The sequence below is a fragment of the Felis catus genome, chromosome F2, assembly GCF_018350175.1.
Source record: "Felis catus isolate Fca126 chromosome F2, F.catus_Fca126_mat1.0, whole genome shotgun sequence".
Taxonomy (NCBI): Eukaryota; Metazoa; Chordata; class Mammalia; order Carnivora; family Felidae; genus Felis; species Felis catus.
Window position 1 is genome coordinate 12,094,905 of NC_058385.1, and position 16,528 is coordinate 12,111,432.

The 16,528-nt window shown below is 47.3% G+C and overlaps 1 protein-coding gene across 4 annotated transcripts in view; it reads left to right on the forward strand.

The window, feature by feature from the left end:
- CHD7 (chromodomain helicase DNA binding protein 7) overlaps positions 1-16,528 on the forward strand; it is a 189,623-nt gene that overhangs the window by 75,765 nt on the left and 97,330 nt on the right. The window contains exon 1 of one of the 4 annotated variants that reach the window (XM_045050030.1): positions 12,094-12,491. The exons of the other annotated variants lie outside the window; for them this stretch is intronic. Coding sequence (XP_044905965.1) covers positions 12,489-12,491 — 3 coding nt within the window. The 5' untranslated portion in view covers positions 12,094-12,488. Of the gene's footprint in view, positions 1-12,093; positions 12,492-16,528 lie in introns of those variants that run through there. 4 annotated transcript variants of the gene reach the window in all.

The following is a 16,528-nucleotide window of genomic DNA, read 5'->3' on the forward strand; positions in this document are numbered from 1 at the left end:
TGGACCCTCAAGTCCCTGTTGCTTGCTCATCAGAGGGGGCCGGGGGCATCGCAGGTGGATTTCTCTGCTAGTGAATAGGCGAGGACTTGTACAGCATCCTTTCTCCAAAGCTCTTTCTGCAGTGATATTTCTGAACTTTTCAACGAAGGGGCCACGCATCAATTTCAAGGTTCTTACTAAATGCAGGACTATACAAAGTTCTAATTGAACAAAGCTCGAGATCCTAAATTTTTAGACCATGCTTCTTTGTGGACTCTTACGGCATGAACATTCTCTTTAACTTAAACAAACAGTCCTATAAAATCGTGGATTATTCGGTCATGAAGCGTTTGCTTTCGCTGTTAACGTTGCAGCCACCTCAAAATGTCAGCATGAAGAGATGGCTAAACTCTAATACCACTGTGGCGGTTGACAGAAATGGACGGTAGGGCCTAATGGGGAGTTTCCCTCAGTCTTGACATTTTAATGTTCCTCTCCATTCTCTGTATGCACAGCTGTAAATCTACAGATGATCTGTCAGTACCCACAGGCAGGAGTGGAACTGGGGCAGTCGCCGAGCAGGATGTGCTGACGTTGCTCTAAATTGGTCCATTACCAGGCCGACTCCGTCTCTGGCTGCTCAAATATTGCAAAGAGATTTTCACAAAGGAGAGCTGTTGAAAGGCACGGAGGCATACCACGGATTAAAGGAGCCAAGTGCGAGTTCTTCAGGGAAAAAGTTTGATGATTTAGAGGGAGCGAAGCAGTATCTCATTTTTATCAGCTCTTCCTCCGGATGCTCTCCCCGTGCACGTTAGCCGTATCCCCCTCAACGACGGGGACTGTCCACGGGCCACACTCGTCCCCCGGGCCACGGTCAGATGCGAAAGCAGCGCCGGCCCTCAGTGTCTTCCGTACCCCGACTTCTGATTCAGTCACGTGTTCCTCGTACTTTGAAACGACGGTAGAGGATGGCTGAAGGCAGGAGATACTCCAGAGCCTGATTCTGGAAAAGGTCCGTCCTTAGAGCTGAGCTTGAAGCTCATGCGTAGCTTTAGTGTTTGCAAGAAAGCGAAAAACCAGTATTTACGTGTAAATAAGTCCTCTGAGCTTAGGGTATCTTTGGTGAAGGGAGAAAAGCAAACCAAGAGACTGGACAGTTGTAGAGCAAAAATGAGCCAGGTCGTAGGATCGTTTTTAACGCGTCGCCCTCCCTGGAGACTTGAGCGAGACTCCTTGGTAGGCCAGGCCGTGTTCCAGGCTGGAGTAACATTTCGTGTCAAATATAAATTTGATTCCGAGAGTGCGTCAACGGGAAACGGTGCCCGTTTCCTTGTTTCATTTAGTGTTTCCCTTCTCATTTTTTAAACACGTCGCACCTCTGCTGTTCTGTCCAGCGGGCCACCCGCTGGCTGGCGTGGCCAGGTGCTGGGCCCCTGCTGGCGAGTGAGGAGTGCAGGCGTGTGGAGGCCGTGGGCCTCGCCGGCACGGGGACTGCATCGGAACCTCCGTCTTCCAGTTTGGGCTCAGTCGGAAAACTGGCTGCTTAGTTAGTGTCCCTGAACTTGCTTCCCGAGGATCACAGGTACCATTTGCTCCCGATCATTGTGAGGGTTGCAAGACAGCGGCAGTCAGGTGTTTAGCACTGTGCGTGGCAGGCGGTAACTCTCCAATGAAAGTTAACTGCTTTGCTACAGCTATTGCTGATGTGGTTTGTTGAGCTGAACTCTGGGAACTTCTCCCCCAATTTCTACTTTTTCACCTCAAGGTAGAAAACCTTTCCCTTGTTTCGTGAAGCAGAACACTGTATACCAATGCCTTAAAAATCAGCTTACCAGAATCCCTACGGAGCAAATAAGAATTCATAATACTTTTGTTGGGAGGGGGCAGGCACACGCCTACGGGTCACCCTACTGTGTTTCTCTTTCCTTTGCTCTCTCGGAAACGGGGTCCTGTCTACAAAACACCCACTTCTTTCTCAGTGATTAGTTTCTTCCCAGTTTGAACCGAGGTGGAAATCGTCTCCTAGGTTTGGAAACTTCAAGGGGCAGGGGTTAAGGCGGCATCCTGTTTCGTGTTCCTAGGGAGATGCTCTAGTATCCCCGCCAGCATCCGAGACATTGACCCTCTGAAATATACACACTCCTTTATGTAGTAAATCTCGACTCTATTAAATATAAACAAATTTACAGCTGTTAACCACGAATTTGGTGATCCATTTTACCCCATTGTCTTTACCAACATCTTCCTGTATTTTCAGGGTGTGCTCTCATATACCCTGTGATGACGTTGTAGTTTTGTTCGGTAAGTGGCTTCCTGTGGAATAGCCCAATGGCAGTTTTGAACTCAGCGAACTATCCTTCACATAGGCTCTTTTTAATGTTTCTTTATCCTAATCTACTTTTTTTCTTCAAAACGTAAATTCACAGGGCGCCTGGGTGGCTCAGTTGCTTAAGCATCTGACTTTGGCTCAGGTCATGATCTCAACGGTTCCCGAGTTCGAGCCCTGCATCCCTGCGTCGGGCTCTCTGCTGTCAGCACAGAGCCCGCTTTGGATCCTCTGTCCCCCCCTCCTTCTCTGCCCCTCCCCTGCTCACGCTCTCTCTCGCTCTTTCAAAAATAAACATCATTTTTGATATATACATTTAAAATAAACGCCTGGGTGTCTCAGTTGGTTGGGCTTTCAGTGTCAGCTCAGGTCATGATCTCACGGTTCATGGGTTCAAGCTCTGCATCGGGCTCTGTGCCGACATCTCAGAGCCTGGATCCTTCTTCGGATAAAGTCTCAGTCACTCTCTGCCCCTCCCCCGCTCATGCTCTGTCTTTTCCTCTCAAATATAAATAAATATCAAAAAAATTTTAAGTAAACATTAAAAAATAATGATAAAAAATAAAATGTAACTTCACGTTTCACAGTGGGACAGTCACAAAAGGAAAAAAAAGAGGTTTTACTTTTGCAGTTTGATTTAGTAGCTATATATTTTTTTAAGTTTTATTTATTTTGAGAGAGAGAGAGCGTGCAAGCATGTGCACATGCACACACGTGAGCAGGGGAAGGACAAGGAGAGAAGGGGAAAGAGAATCCCAAGCAGGCTCCACACTCTGTGTGGAGCCCAACGTGGGGCTTGATCTCACGACTCTCACAGCCTGAGCTGAAATCAAGAGTCGGACGCTTAACTGACTGAGCCACCCAGATGCCCCTAGTAGCTACATTTTTTTTTTTTTGAAGTGGCCAAAGAAAATGATTCACATTTTTCACATGTGAGGTTTGCAATTTTGGAAACAATGTTTGTGCAACTCAGTACTGTTGCCACCTTTTAAAGTTTACTGTGTAGAGCTATAGAACTTTAGAGCTAGATAGGAGACTCATGTCGTTTAGGAAAGATCACATACCTTTGTTTCAAGTTGAATGTGAAGGAAAGGGCCTCCTTTTGCCCATTATCTTCAAACTTCATACACTATGTGTTTTTCCTTTTTACAAAAATATTAAGAAGAGTGGGATTAAGAAAAGTAAATGGAAAACCTGATCATTGTTATCTAATGTCCATCAGATTAATGCTCATAAATATTAACTTACTGAACTGTAATCTACACACAGTCCGTGTATGAAATGAAATGCTCCCTTCATATTAAGGAAATACTATAGAGTGGTTAGCTTCCAGGCCTGTCACGTACTTTTCATTTAATTCAAGATTTAACACCTTTTAAATATACACAACTGGGCACTAAAGTTTGTCACAGAGTATCTAGTACTTCCCAAGCAATTTCTCAAAGAAAGTTTAGCATTTGTTGTTTGATATCACACTAATAATGTGTTTACAGAAAGTGCGTAAGCTAGTACAGCCTGTGAACTTCCCTGTGATGACGAGAATGTTCTGTATTTTCTCTGTCCGGTACAGTAGCCACTAGCCACAGGTGGCTGTTGAGTACCTGAAATGAGGCTAGTGAGACTTTTTTTTTTTTTTTTTTTTTAAATCTCTCACCTCTTTCCAGATGGCCTTAACACCATGGGTACCCCGTATCTTTTGGCTCTGCTAGATGGTGGTCGAATATGGTGATCCACGCATGGTAACGCGGACACAGTTCACTTTGTTATTTTTGGAACAAATCTTTGCAGTGTATTGGCCAATTGTTGCTAAACACAGCATGCTATTTTAAGTAGCATGGACAGAGTGCCTTGGTTTAAAAGTCTAAGTGATACTTCAGAAAGTTATTATTTAATTTTTTTCCCCAGCGAAGCCCCTACCCATAGTTTATATGAAACATTTGCTGTTATTTGGCTTCATAAGTTGAAAGCTGTCACAAGTGATAAAATTGTTTTTTTTTTTTCCTTGAAAAAGATTTCTCACAATTTGACATTAAATGCAGCTTCATCGTTCCTGTAAGAAAACTTCAAAAATATTTTCTCAGATGCTTATGGCTAACAGCTATACTTGCTTATGGGTCTCCTAAGTCATACTTTTCGTATTTCCAGGTGGGTCCATATACCTGTGTGGATCTTTTCTTTTTTTTTTTTTTTTAAGGTAATCTCTACACCCATCGTGGGGCTCAGACTCCCAACCCCGAGTTTAAGAGTCGCATGCTCTACTGAGTGAGCCAGCCAGGTGCCCATCTGTGGATCTCTTTTGGTCAGAAGGTGCTGGTGTCTGTTTAGCATTGAAGACAAGCAGAGAAACGTTAGTTGTTATAAGCTGTTATTCCGGGGCAAATTAGTCCTAAACTAAGATCGATATTGTTGTCCCCAATTTTTATAATGTATGGTTAGTGGCACAGGGTAAATGGAATAACAGAAATCCGCATTTTACTCTTAGTTGATAATTTTCCAAAAACAGTTGGCACCGGGTTGGGTTATTAGAGGGAGAGAGAGAGAGAGAGAGAGAGAGAGAGAGAGAGAGAGAGGGAGAGAGAGAGGGAGGGAGTGAAACAGAGACAGGAAATTGGGTCCTGGAAATGTAAGGACAAGGACAAGGAAATATGCTAATAATAGCCTTGGTTGCTGGGACTCAGCATCGCATTATATTCTGAGCTTCCTGGTGAGTGTGCAAAGGGAAACATGACAAGATGTGTAATTCTCATCATCAGAAAGAAGGAAGAAAAAAATTTTTTTTTCCTCAGAAAGATGTTTTTTTTCCTGGCATCAGATCCTAAAATTTTTGTGTGGTATGTCTTATATGTGTAGGAAGTAATGACTGGCATCAGAGAGAACTTTTCTTGGACACAGGTAGTTTTATAACAAATGTAGAAATAGTTTCTTCCCCGCATGTGATAGTTTCTTCCATGCCCCTTGATACTCCTGTCTGAGAGTGGCAATCAGGGCTACATGGTGACAGCTGTCCTGTGAAGGTTACATTGATCTGACCTGGGCACTGCATCTGAGGCATCCTGCTCGATCACTTAAGTGGACCCAAGTTGCCTGCTGTGGATGGGCTGTGTATCGTGGGCAGGTCCCCCTAGATTTGTGTTCTGTTAATTAGGTCGTGAGGAGGGTCTTGATGGAAGATAATTTGACAGATTCGTCAGATCATCAAGAGCCTGACTTACTGTGAATACATTAAATGCCACTAAATCATTTGCTTGAAAATGGTTTCTGTTATGTATTTTATGTTATGTGAATCTCAACAATTTTCAAAAAAAGGTGAAAGTTTTAGTTTTCTATCTTACTGGTGGAGAGTGGAGCCCTCTTCTTTGGAAACCAGATAAGAGGGTTGTAGGGTGAACATTCTGTTCTGAAAGTTGAATTCCTAATGTGCGTTGTCTCCCCGGGTGGGAATCTCTCACCTTCTCATGGCACTTGGGTCATAAAGATGATCGTAGGTACATCCGGACTTCCCGCAGGAAGGGATTCAGCCCTTCCGAACCAGTTGATCAGAACTCCAGAGTGGCTGTGCGCGGTGGAGTTTTCTGGGATGATGGAAATGTTCTCTGCACTGCTCCTTACGGCAAGATGCATGAGCACTTGTGGTCAGGAAGACTGGTACTGTGGCTGGTGTGACCACGCAACTAAGTCTTAAATTTTATTTAATTTCAATCAGTTTAACCTTAAATGGCCACATCTGGCTACCGACTGCTGTGTTAGTGCCGTTCTAGTCATATTTGATGGAGCGGTAGAACTCAAAGTTCTCTGTCCCTTACAAGAATTGTGAAAAATCAAAACAAAAATTCTGCTTTAGTCTTTTCAGTTAGAACAAATGCATTAAAATGCCCGCATGACCACCATTTTTTCACACCTCCCTTAGAGGAAGGCATTCGTTCTCATACCACAATTCGACTGGTGCCCCGCAGGTCAATATACTTTATACTTTATACCCCAGGCCAATGTACTATAATAAGGTTCGGGATGAAAGGCATTTTGGTACAAAGAAATGATTGTAAAAAGGAAAATGGAGAAGCAGCAGAGGCTGGTGGTTTTTAGAAGAGCGTGTGTGGCTTAGGAAATTGGAAAATGACCCCTCAGACGGTCCCTGTCCCTTCGAAACTCTCCGGAGTTCTCCAGGGTTGCTCTTATCCTGGTTTGAAGACCACTAGAATGTCAGAATGACTCCGGTATCTTCCACACACCGCTGTCACCAAACGTTATCTAATCAGAGACGCACAAGCTGCCGGCTTGGGCCTCACGGTCTGAGTTGCGACGCTCATTAGGGACTCTGACGTGCTTTGGGGGCTGCGTAGGCCCGCTTTCCAGTACAGTGTGGGGGTAGTTTGGGCCTGAAAGAACTCGAGAACAGGGTTACCACCCATCGTCCCTCTGTAGAAAGTCCCGTGTTGCCCTGGATTATTGGGTCGCATAGCCTGCTAGTATATCCACCGTGATGAGTTAGGTAACCGAACGAGTTGATTTGCTGCATAGACTTATTTAGTAGAGACTAAACAAGACTATTTAGTAGACTATGTAGAGGGAGGGGAGTGTGGTTGCTTGGGTGGGCCTCAGAGGATGGCTGGGCCTTAGTGGGCTCATTGGTTCTTTCCTTCCTTCCTTTGTCCGTCCATCAAATGTACGCAGTGAATGTGGAGAACGTGAAGATAAACAGTACCTTTCTCCTGCCTCCCGTCTCGCTTGTAACTAGTACCGAGTGGTGAGCGTGGGCGGTAAATGTTGGTAAAGAGCAAGCAGTGGGTAGGGTTGTGGCATGAAGAGAAGCCATTTTGTTTGGGTTGCAGAGCTTCACAGAGGCTCCTAACTTCGGAAATCTGGAATAGATGTACATTCAGAGTTGATTCGAATGTTTGGGATTGGCCCAGTGCGATGAGATGGTACTCGGGTTTAGAAAGACACTGGAGGCCACCCAGAAGTTTACATTTCTTACAAATTTAGTCTTCACCGTCACCTCTGTTTGCTGTCAACGTACATGGGAGCCCAGTTTCATAATCAGACTTCGTTTGGTGAGAATATAGTAGCAACAAAGGGCGTTGGTTTTCCTGAGGGTTACTTTATTTGGGACTGATCTCTGCCCTGTGGCCGACCTCCTCTTCTTGGTCAAGTTCTCCTTGATCCCTTGTATCTTTTGGACCTTGTTGACCAGACGGCTTAAACAAATGTCCTATGGGTCCCTAGTGGACTGTACCTTTCCTGTTCATACCTCCTTTCTTCTTAATAGGTTTTATAAAATTGATTATTATGCAGCATTTCATTTACTTTATTTTTCTTGAGTGCACTTGGCTGTTAGTGTTTTCAAACCTTACTTAGGTACCTCTTTACTATTCTTTAGGATACATTACTTTGATGGTATTTCTCTCATCTATTTATTTTTATTAATTGAACAACACTCAATAAATATTTATTACTGCCTATTCTGTATGAAAGATTGTTCTAGGCATAGCAATGATTATAGCAGTGATCATGAAGCTAACATTCTAGGCTGAGAGGCAACCAAGCAACTAACCAAAGTGTGTGTGTGTGTGTGTGTGTGTGTGTGTGTGTTTAATACTAAGTGATATGAATTCCGAATAAAAAAAAAAAACTGCATGAGGGGATAGTGAACTATATAGAGAGTGATACTGTGGTAAGTTGGTTAAGGAATACGTCCTTGAGAGGTAACACTAAGCAGGAAACCTGAATAAAGTAAAGGGAGCAAGCAAGTTATGTAAACTTCTGGTGGAAGTAAGTGTATCTTGTGCAAAGACCCTGAGGCAGGAGTATGCTTGCTATGTTTGAGGGGCAGGAGAGAGGCCAGCGTGTTTAGAGTATAGTGAGTGAAGGAGTGGTAGGGGCTTTGGTTAAGAGGAGTAACTTGGGGGGGGGGGCGGTCAGATCAAGTAGGGTATTGTAAGCCATATGGTAAGGAGTTCGAATTTTACTATGAGTGAGACAGAAAGTTACTGAGGAGTTTTGAGCGTGATGTGATGTAATGTATTGTGTATTTTAGCAGACTAACTCTGCTCTTTTCTATGAGGACTAGATAGGGCAAATGCGCTACGCAGGGGGACAGTTGATCAGGCGAGACATAATGGTGGCTTCCGTTAGGGTTGTGGTAGTAGGAAGTGGGAACAGACTTCAAGGTAGTGTTGACAGGATTTGCTGATGGATTGGAACTGGGGTTTGAGACCATGAGAGACATCAGGGTTTTAGCTTGAGCAGTTGGGAGAATAAGGTCAGGGCGGAAAACTCACGTTTGATGCAGACATGTTAATTTGGATGTGCTTACTGACTAGACTCAAGTAGAGGTTTCAGATAGGCAGTTACACACAGGAATTTAGAATTTAGAAGAGGAATTACAGTTATCGTGGCACAGATGGCATCTTCTGCCATAAGCCTGGACGAGGTTGTTCAGAGTGGATGGGTAGAAGAAAAATGTGAGGATAGGGCCCTTGTCCGGTCCCTCACTTAATATCCTAGACCAGGAGATCCAGGAAACTACAAGGAGAAGAGGAGTCAGGAAGGCAGAAACGCCACTAGGGTGTGTGTCCTCGAACCAAGGGCGGTACAAGGGGGGAGTAAGGAGTTATGTCAGGTGCTCCTGTGAGGTTGAATGAGATGAAGACAGACTCTTACCTGTCTCAGTCTTTCTTTCTTTCTTTCTTTCTTTCTTTCTTTCTTTCTTTCTTTCTTTCTTTCTTTCTTTCTTTCTTTCTTTCTTTCTTTCTTTCTTTCTTTCTTTCTTTCTTTCTTTCTTTCTTTCTTTCTTTCTTTCTTTCTTTCTTTCTTTCTTTCTTTCTTTCTTTCTTTCTTTCTTTCTTTCTTTCTTTCTTTCTTTCTTTCTTTCTTTCTTTCTTTCTTTCTTTCAAGGTTTTGTTTTTAAGAAATCTCTTATACCCAACATAGGGCTCAAACCTACAACCCTGACATCAAGGGCCACATGCTCCACGTGACCGAGCCCTTACCCCTCTCAGCCCTAAAAGCCCAACTTTTCTCATATTCTCGTAGACTCCCCTACAATAAAACAAATTAACCCTTGTTGAATCTTAGCAGAATTCTGCATTTGAGTAGCAGTTCACCAAGAGGTCGTTATAATAGCACTTGGTATCTACCGTGTACTAGGTGGGATTGGCTCTTGGGACAAAGACGAATAAGAAAAACCCTTCTAAACTTCTCTGGCTTGTAATCTTAGGAGAGAATGTATGTACATTTCTAGTGCAATACTTGGCACCGTAAATGTGAAGTTTGAACGAATAGCGTGTAGAAGCTAGTGATAAAATAAATGGTCGTAGTGTGTCAGTGGCCAGCCCAGTATTAGAACCAAGACTCCTTGACTTGTAGTTTCCTCCAGCGGACACCATCTTTAAACATGTGAAAATAGCCTTAAAGCTTACGAAGATACTTACGGGAGGATGTCCACTTGAAAAGCAAATTACTGTACTTTCAAGGTATCACATATCGGTAGAAAGCCTTCAGTCAACACAAGAAGTCAGATTCCCATGAAGGTCTTGGATAAGGGATCAATCATATCAGTTTTTGTGCACTTTTTTTCCCACTTACCACTTCCCTGTTGTCTGTTTCCACTAAAAGCAAAGGAGAATGAACAGGCGGGGGTGGGGGGGGCGGTGGTGGTGCAGGGAGCAGGGGAGGAGGGGGACTGTGGTGTTGCTTGAATTGGTAAGATAAGCGTTTCTTTTAAAGTCTTTTAAAAACATTTCTTTCATCTTCAAAATGGATGTCGGGGGCATCTGGGTGGCTCAGTCAGTTAAGCATCCGACTTCAGCTCAGGTCATGATCTCCTGGTTCGTGAATTTGAGCCCCACATTGGGCTCTGTGCTGACAGCTCAGAGCCTGGAGCCTGCTTCCGATTCTCTATCTCCCTCTCTCTCTGCCCCTCCCCCCCCCAATAAAGGAACATAAACAATTTTTAAAAAATAAAATGGATGTAAGTTTTGCAGGCCACTCAAGTGTATCATGTTGGCTTAGCTGTTTGGTTATTTTAATCCCCCTGCTCCAAACAAATAGGTGCTTTTTTGGTTGCTTTGCATCCCCGTTGGTATACTCACCGTGTACTCTTGGGGAAAGTGCTTATGCCGGTGGTTTCGTAACATTTTTACCTCACAACCTCGTAGTCAGAAATTGTTTTAAAGTTAGGATGCATGTCCCGGTTGTGTGGAGTTAGTAAAATCTTCAGAAGCCCTTGGCCAGCGCTGGTGGAGAGCATTGCCTGGGGATTCCTTCTCGAGGACGAGGGATGGCCCGGTTCTCCTTGGGTAAGAGACCGAAAGATGTGGCGGGGCCATCAGGAGAAGGAATGAGGGCCGCAGTGTCCCCTTCTCGTCCCTTATCTCCAGATGCCGTGGGAGGGGCCTGTCTCTGTGTCCCCCCTTTTAGTCAGTTCTTCACCAGACCTCTGGGTCCTCACCCGTCTTGTGTCTTCACAGACTCCCTGTGCAGGTTCTCCCGAAAAGTACCCCCTCCCCCGCCTTTTTGAAGTTTTATTTGTTTAAGTAATCTCTACACCCAACGGGGGCTCGAGTTCACAACCCCGATATCAAGAGTCACACGCTCTTCCGACTGAACCGGCCAGGCGCCCGTCAAAAAGTTCCTTCTTAGACCACAAATAAACAGAGACCTGTCTTCCTCTCGCTACAGCCCTTTCTTTCTTCCTCTCAGGCACAGTGACCTGATTTCCTTTCTTCCAGACCTTCTCACCCCTGGGCTCTTGGCCCAGAACATTCACCTGTAGGTTAGAGATCGCTTCTTCTGCAAAGCCTTGTCTCACCTCCCCAGGGCGGGCTCTGGGCCGCTCCTCTAAGCCCCCACAGCCGCTCATGGCCTCCCCGCGCCGCGACCCCTCATCTTGGAAGGCGACGTTGAACAGCGTGGCCGTGGCGTCCTGCTTCTGTCACTTAGAAGTTGTGTGGCCTTGGTGAACTCTGGGCCTCAGTTTCTCACCTCTAAAACGGGACTCGTACTAGTGTCTATCTAACGGCACCGTTAGGAACATTAGGTGAGGTGATACGTGTGGTGTGCTTACAATTGTGGCTGGAACCTACTTTGTAAGTTACTCCGTTACTGCTTCAACTGCGGCTGTATTTTTACTAAAATACTCTGTCACCTCCTGTGCATTCTTTTCCTTTTTTTTAATGTTTATTTATTTTAGAGAGAGAGAGCAAGCGGGGGAGGGGCAGAGAGAGAGAGAGGGAGACACAGAATCCGAAGCAGGCTGGCTCCAGGCTCTGAGCTGTCAGTACGGAGCCTGACGTGGGGCTTGAACTCACGAACCCCGAGATCATGACCTGAGCCGAAGTCAGACGCTCAACCGACTGAGCCACCCAGGTGCCCCTCACCTCCTGTGTGTTCTAAACTGGGTGAGGTCAGGGTTCCTTTCATACCCCTCAGGGCATGGCACATACATTCTCTAGGTGTTCGTCCTGCGTGCAGTAGGCTACGGCAGGTGTGGGACGGAAGGGGTGTCGGGGGGGGGGCTGTGGGGAGAATGACATTCAGGGACCTGGTGTGGAGCTGCCTTCTGGGCCGAATCGTACCCGGTGTGTGGAAGCCTGCCGGGACCGAGGGGCTCGGGGTGAGAGTGCAGGGGTGAGGCCAGCAGAGGAACTGAGAGATGTCCCTGGGCAGTGCTGTCCAGGTGCACAGGATGTGAGCCACACGTGTTGTGTAAAATGTAGTCACGTTAAAAAAGCCAAAAAAAAAAAAAAAAAACCAGTGAAATTGATTTTAATGTATTTTATCTACTGTAATTGCAAAATATTTTCGATCACGTGATATTTGGAGATCCTTTCAACAACGTATTTGATAATAAAACTATTAGTGAGATGCAGGCGGTTTACTTTCGTTGCTGCATCGACTCCTCTAGCCCTTGTCAGTTGAGACCTGCCGCGTTCCAAGTGCTTGGGAGCCACGTGGCACATCAGGCAGCACGAGCCTTGGGAAAGGACAGTTGGGAGATAATGGGTCTGGAAATGAGACAGCAGCAGTGTGCACGGAGGGGTCGAGGACGGACAACGGGACCGCCACGTTTCCTTCTTGGGCGCTAGGCGAGTGGTGGCCTCAGCAGTTAGGTGGAAGAATTCGGGAAGAAGAACACAAACTTTTTTGTTTGTTTGTAGGAATAGAGGGGCAGGAAGCGAAGATGGTGAGTTGGGTCTTGGAGTTGGAGGTTTTTAGGACCTTGGGCTTCCTCTGGAGCTGTGTGGTCTTGGGGTGTGGCGGGTCGAACTGAAGCTCTGCGTACCCAGCAGCGACCCCTTGGGCCGTCGATTCCCCCCTGGGCCACCAGATAATCATCCCCCCACCCCTGCCAGGAGATGGGTTGTGGTCAGAGCATAAACTGTTAGCTTTTTAAAGTTTATTTTAAAATTTACATACACTGAAGTCATAAGCCATTTCTGATAAAAATGCATGATCAATGTAATTTCAGCAATCACTAGAAAGTGTACCTCTTTCATTTTTAGAGGTCAGATTCCGAGAACTTTCTCTAGGTCTCTTTCCAAGGAGTGCCTTTGTTTGGCACTATCTCTGGGAATGTGACGAGGGATCTGTCTCAGTCAGTTCACAGCACAGAGGCAGCATTTGTTGCCTGTTGAGTCATATTTAGGATATTCAGAGATGAGGTGATGACTCCGTCTGTCCATCCATCCATCCATCCATCCGTCCATCAGGAACACTGCACATTTCAAGGTGCCAGTCACTATGTGGGTGAGGTTGTGGAAGTGTAAAAATGAGCGGTTCTCCCCTTTAAGAAGCCTCGGTTATACAATGATGTAACGGTGATGAAAAGAGAGAAATGTAGACTTGCGTGGGAGTAGGTAAGTAAGTACTTGCAGGGCCAGGAGGAGTAGCGATGGTTGAATCGGGGAAAAGGAGTGATGGGAAAATCAGCGCAGACCCAACGCAGGTCCTCTCGAAGGATAGCAAACGTTTCAGTCTTGCCTTGGCCCAGCCAGCCCGAGGTGCCTTTATTTATGCATGCATTTGTTGGGTCCACAGTGGCCGAAGGCATTCTTCTGGGTACCTCAGAGGTACAAGGTACGAAGGTGGAGGGCACACCTGTGAGCAGGACAGAGGTAGAATGTGAGGTCTGTGTTACATCTGAGTGACGTCTGGGGAGACTTTGATATTCAGTCGATAAATACTAAGCCTGTGGTGTATTTCAGTCTCTGCTTTGGGTTAGGAACACACACGCATATGTGTGTGTGACACACGCTGGATTCCAAGAAACGAGCGTAGCACGTTGCTTTCCTTCAGGGGCTCATGGTGCAGAGGGCTAGAAGGAGCTAATAATAAGTAGTCAAGCTATGTGGTAAACGGTACTCTTAAATGGAAGAGCGTTTGGCTCCACTAGGAGAGATCAGGGAAGAGGTTACGTCTCGTTGTAGCTCAAAGGTTGAGTGGGATTTAGATGCGAACACAGAGGTCGGAGCGAGCATCCCAGGCAGGAGTGCCATCGCCGCTGGCACCGAGCTGGGAAAGGTCAGAGTGCGTTACGTGGCTGCGTTGGTCAGCCTGTGGTAGAGGCAGGACCCGGACAAGGGGGGCGCAGGGAAGACCCTGACCAGCCACACCGAGAGCCTCAGTTTTAAACGTAGCGGATGGGGATCGTTGACAAATCGTACACAGGAAAGCAGCGCGGGTGGCTTGTGTTTTGGAACGATCACTCCGCTGCGAGACACGGAGAACACTGAAGAAGGCAAGCCCAGCGGGGGGAAGGCTTGGAAGGAAGGCGTTTGGGGCGGGCCTGGACTGGAGAAGTGTGGATGGGGGCCAGCGAGGGTGAGGAAGAAGCACGGTTGGGCGACTGGGAATCGTACCGACGGCGAGCAAGACAGGAAAGCAAGTTTTTAGTGGAGGAAAGTGATTCTGATTTTTGGCCTGCTGAGGTCAAGGTGCTGGAGGAAATATCCAGGCTCAGGTGGAAACGTGCATCTGGCTCTGCTGTGAGCGGGGGAGGGGTGGTCAAAGACGAGGTAGAAGAGAGAATGATGTTGTGGTAGGAAACCTCCACCTTTGATTTTTGAACATTAAAAAAATTTTTTTTTCAACGTTTATTTATTTTTGGGACAGAGAGAGACAGAGCATGAACGGGGGAGGGGCAGAGAGAGAGGGAGACACAGAATCGGAAACAGGCTCCAGGCTCTGAGCCATCAGCCCAGAGCCCGATGCGGGGCTCGAACTCACGGACCGCGAGATCGTGACCTGGCTGAAGTCGGACACTTAACCGACTGCGCCACCCAGGCGCCCCTGAACATTTTTAAATCTACAGAAAAGTTGAAGGGATAATGCAGTGAGCGCCTACCTGTTTGTCCTTCACCCAAATTCAGCAAGTATTAGCACCGTGTCATATTTCCTTTAACCTGTTACTGCCTAAACCTTCTTGAAGGAAGCCAAGGGAGATAGCCATGGAGATATTTGGGTAAAGAGCTCTGAGGGCAGAGACAGCCTATGCAAAGGCCCTGAGGTAGAAGGGCCTTCAACCCCTGTTGTTTGTCTGTAAATAAGGAATCTTTGTGGTTGGGGCGGAAGAGCACAAAGGAGGATTGTCGGAGATGAATTAGGGAAGTGGATGAATAAGGCCACGTCATATAAGGCCTCATAGGCCATGGTGAGGACTCTAGATTTTACTGCGAATGAAATGAGCAAATATTGGACGGTATTGTTGTCATTGTTGTTTTTATTTATTTTGAGAGAGAAAGAGCGTGCGCCTACAAGTGGGGGAGGGGCAGAGAGAGGGGGAGAGAATCCCCAGCGGGTTCCCAGCTGTCATTGCGGAGCCCAACACAGGGCTTGGTCTCATGACTGTGAGATCATGACCTGAGCTGAAATCAAGAGTCAGATGCTTAACACTGAGCCACCCAGGTGTCCCCGGAGGTTTTGAGTAGACACGTGAGGTGGTTTGATTTACGTTTCTCAGGGATCACTCAAGACTGTGCGGCCAGTGCCCTGTGCCCCAAGACTGGGGCAGAGGGCAGAGCAAGAAGTCGGGTCAGTTACAGAGGCCGTCGCAGGAGTCCGGGCAAGGCCTCGCGATCCCTGGACGGGGAGGGTAGCGGGAGAGGCGGTTGAAGGGTGTTTTCTGTGCGTGCGGAAGGTGCAGCCAACAGGACCTAACAGACTGGCTTGAAGGAGTCTGAGTGAAGAGTCAGGGGTGACTCCGTGTTTTTGGCTGCTTCCGCTGCTAGAGTGACACTGTCTGGAGTTGGAGTTTGGTGGAGACAATTCAGAATTTGTCGTAGAACGAGTTAAACCGCAGACGCCTGTTGGGACATCCGAGTGGATCTGCCGAGCCGACAGTTGGAGAAGTCTGGGGTTCAAGGGAGTGGTCTGGGCACAAGAGAGAGCTGTGGGGATCCTTCGTCTGTAGGCGGTGTTTAGAGCGATGGTACCGGAAGAGAGAGGAGGCCCGGACAGAGCTGAGATCCAAAGCTGAAGGCTTGGAGCATCTCAGAGGCCGTAGGTGGAGAAGTTGATGGGAAACGAGTAAAGAAAGAGCCCGCGAGGCGGGAGGGGAGACGGCTGTCCTGCGGCTGGAGGTCACGCGGAGAAGCTTGCGGTGGGCAGCGGGGTCAGCTGCCGCTGTGAGGTCAGGAGCCACGGCAGGCAGAGGAGCCGCCGGAGGTCACCTTGAGGAGAGTGTCGCCGTGCTTAGGTAGAGCGAAGTCAGGAGTGAACGGAAGGAGGAGGAGGAAGACAGCAAATGTTGTCACTCTTGCGAGGACTCTGCTCCACGGGGGGAGCAGACACGGTGGCAGGAGCTGGAGGAAGCGTGGGGTCGAGGAAGGCTCGATAAATACTTGAAAACCCGAATGAGGTGGGGGAAGGATGCTGTGGGTGGAGAGAACTGTGTGAAGGCAAGTCTAATCCAAAAGTAGGTTGGGAGATACATTTGGAGGATACAGCCAAATCGTCCTGGGTGGCCGACCTCTTTTGGGGGCGGGGGCAGACTTGACTTGAAATCACTGAAGGGGGTTGCCACAGGTGCCACGCGGGTCTGTGCCACTGCGGCCCGCGTCCTCGGCCGCGCCCTGAGGAATTGGGGTCCCCGACCAGTCCCTGTCCTTCCTTCCCTGAATTCAACCCTGCCCCCGCTAAGAGTGCCAGCGCACCTCCGTCCGGGTGAGAGCGCGTCGCTCCGGTGCGCGATTTCTCGTGGTCTTGGGGCTCGTGCTGAATGAC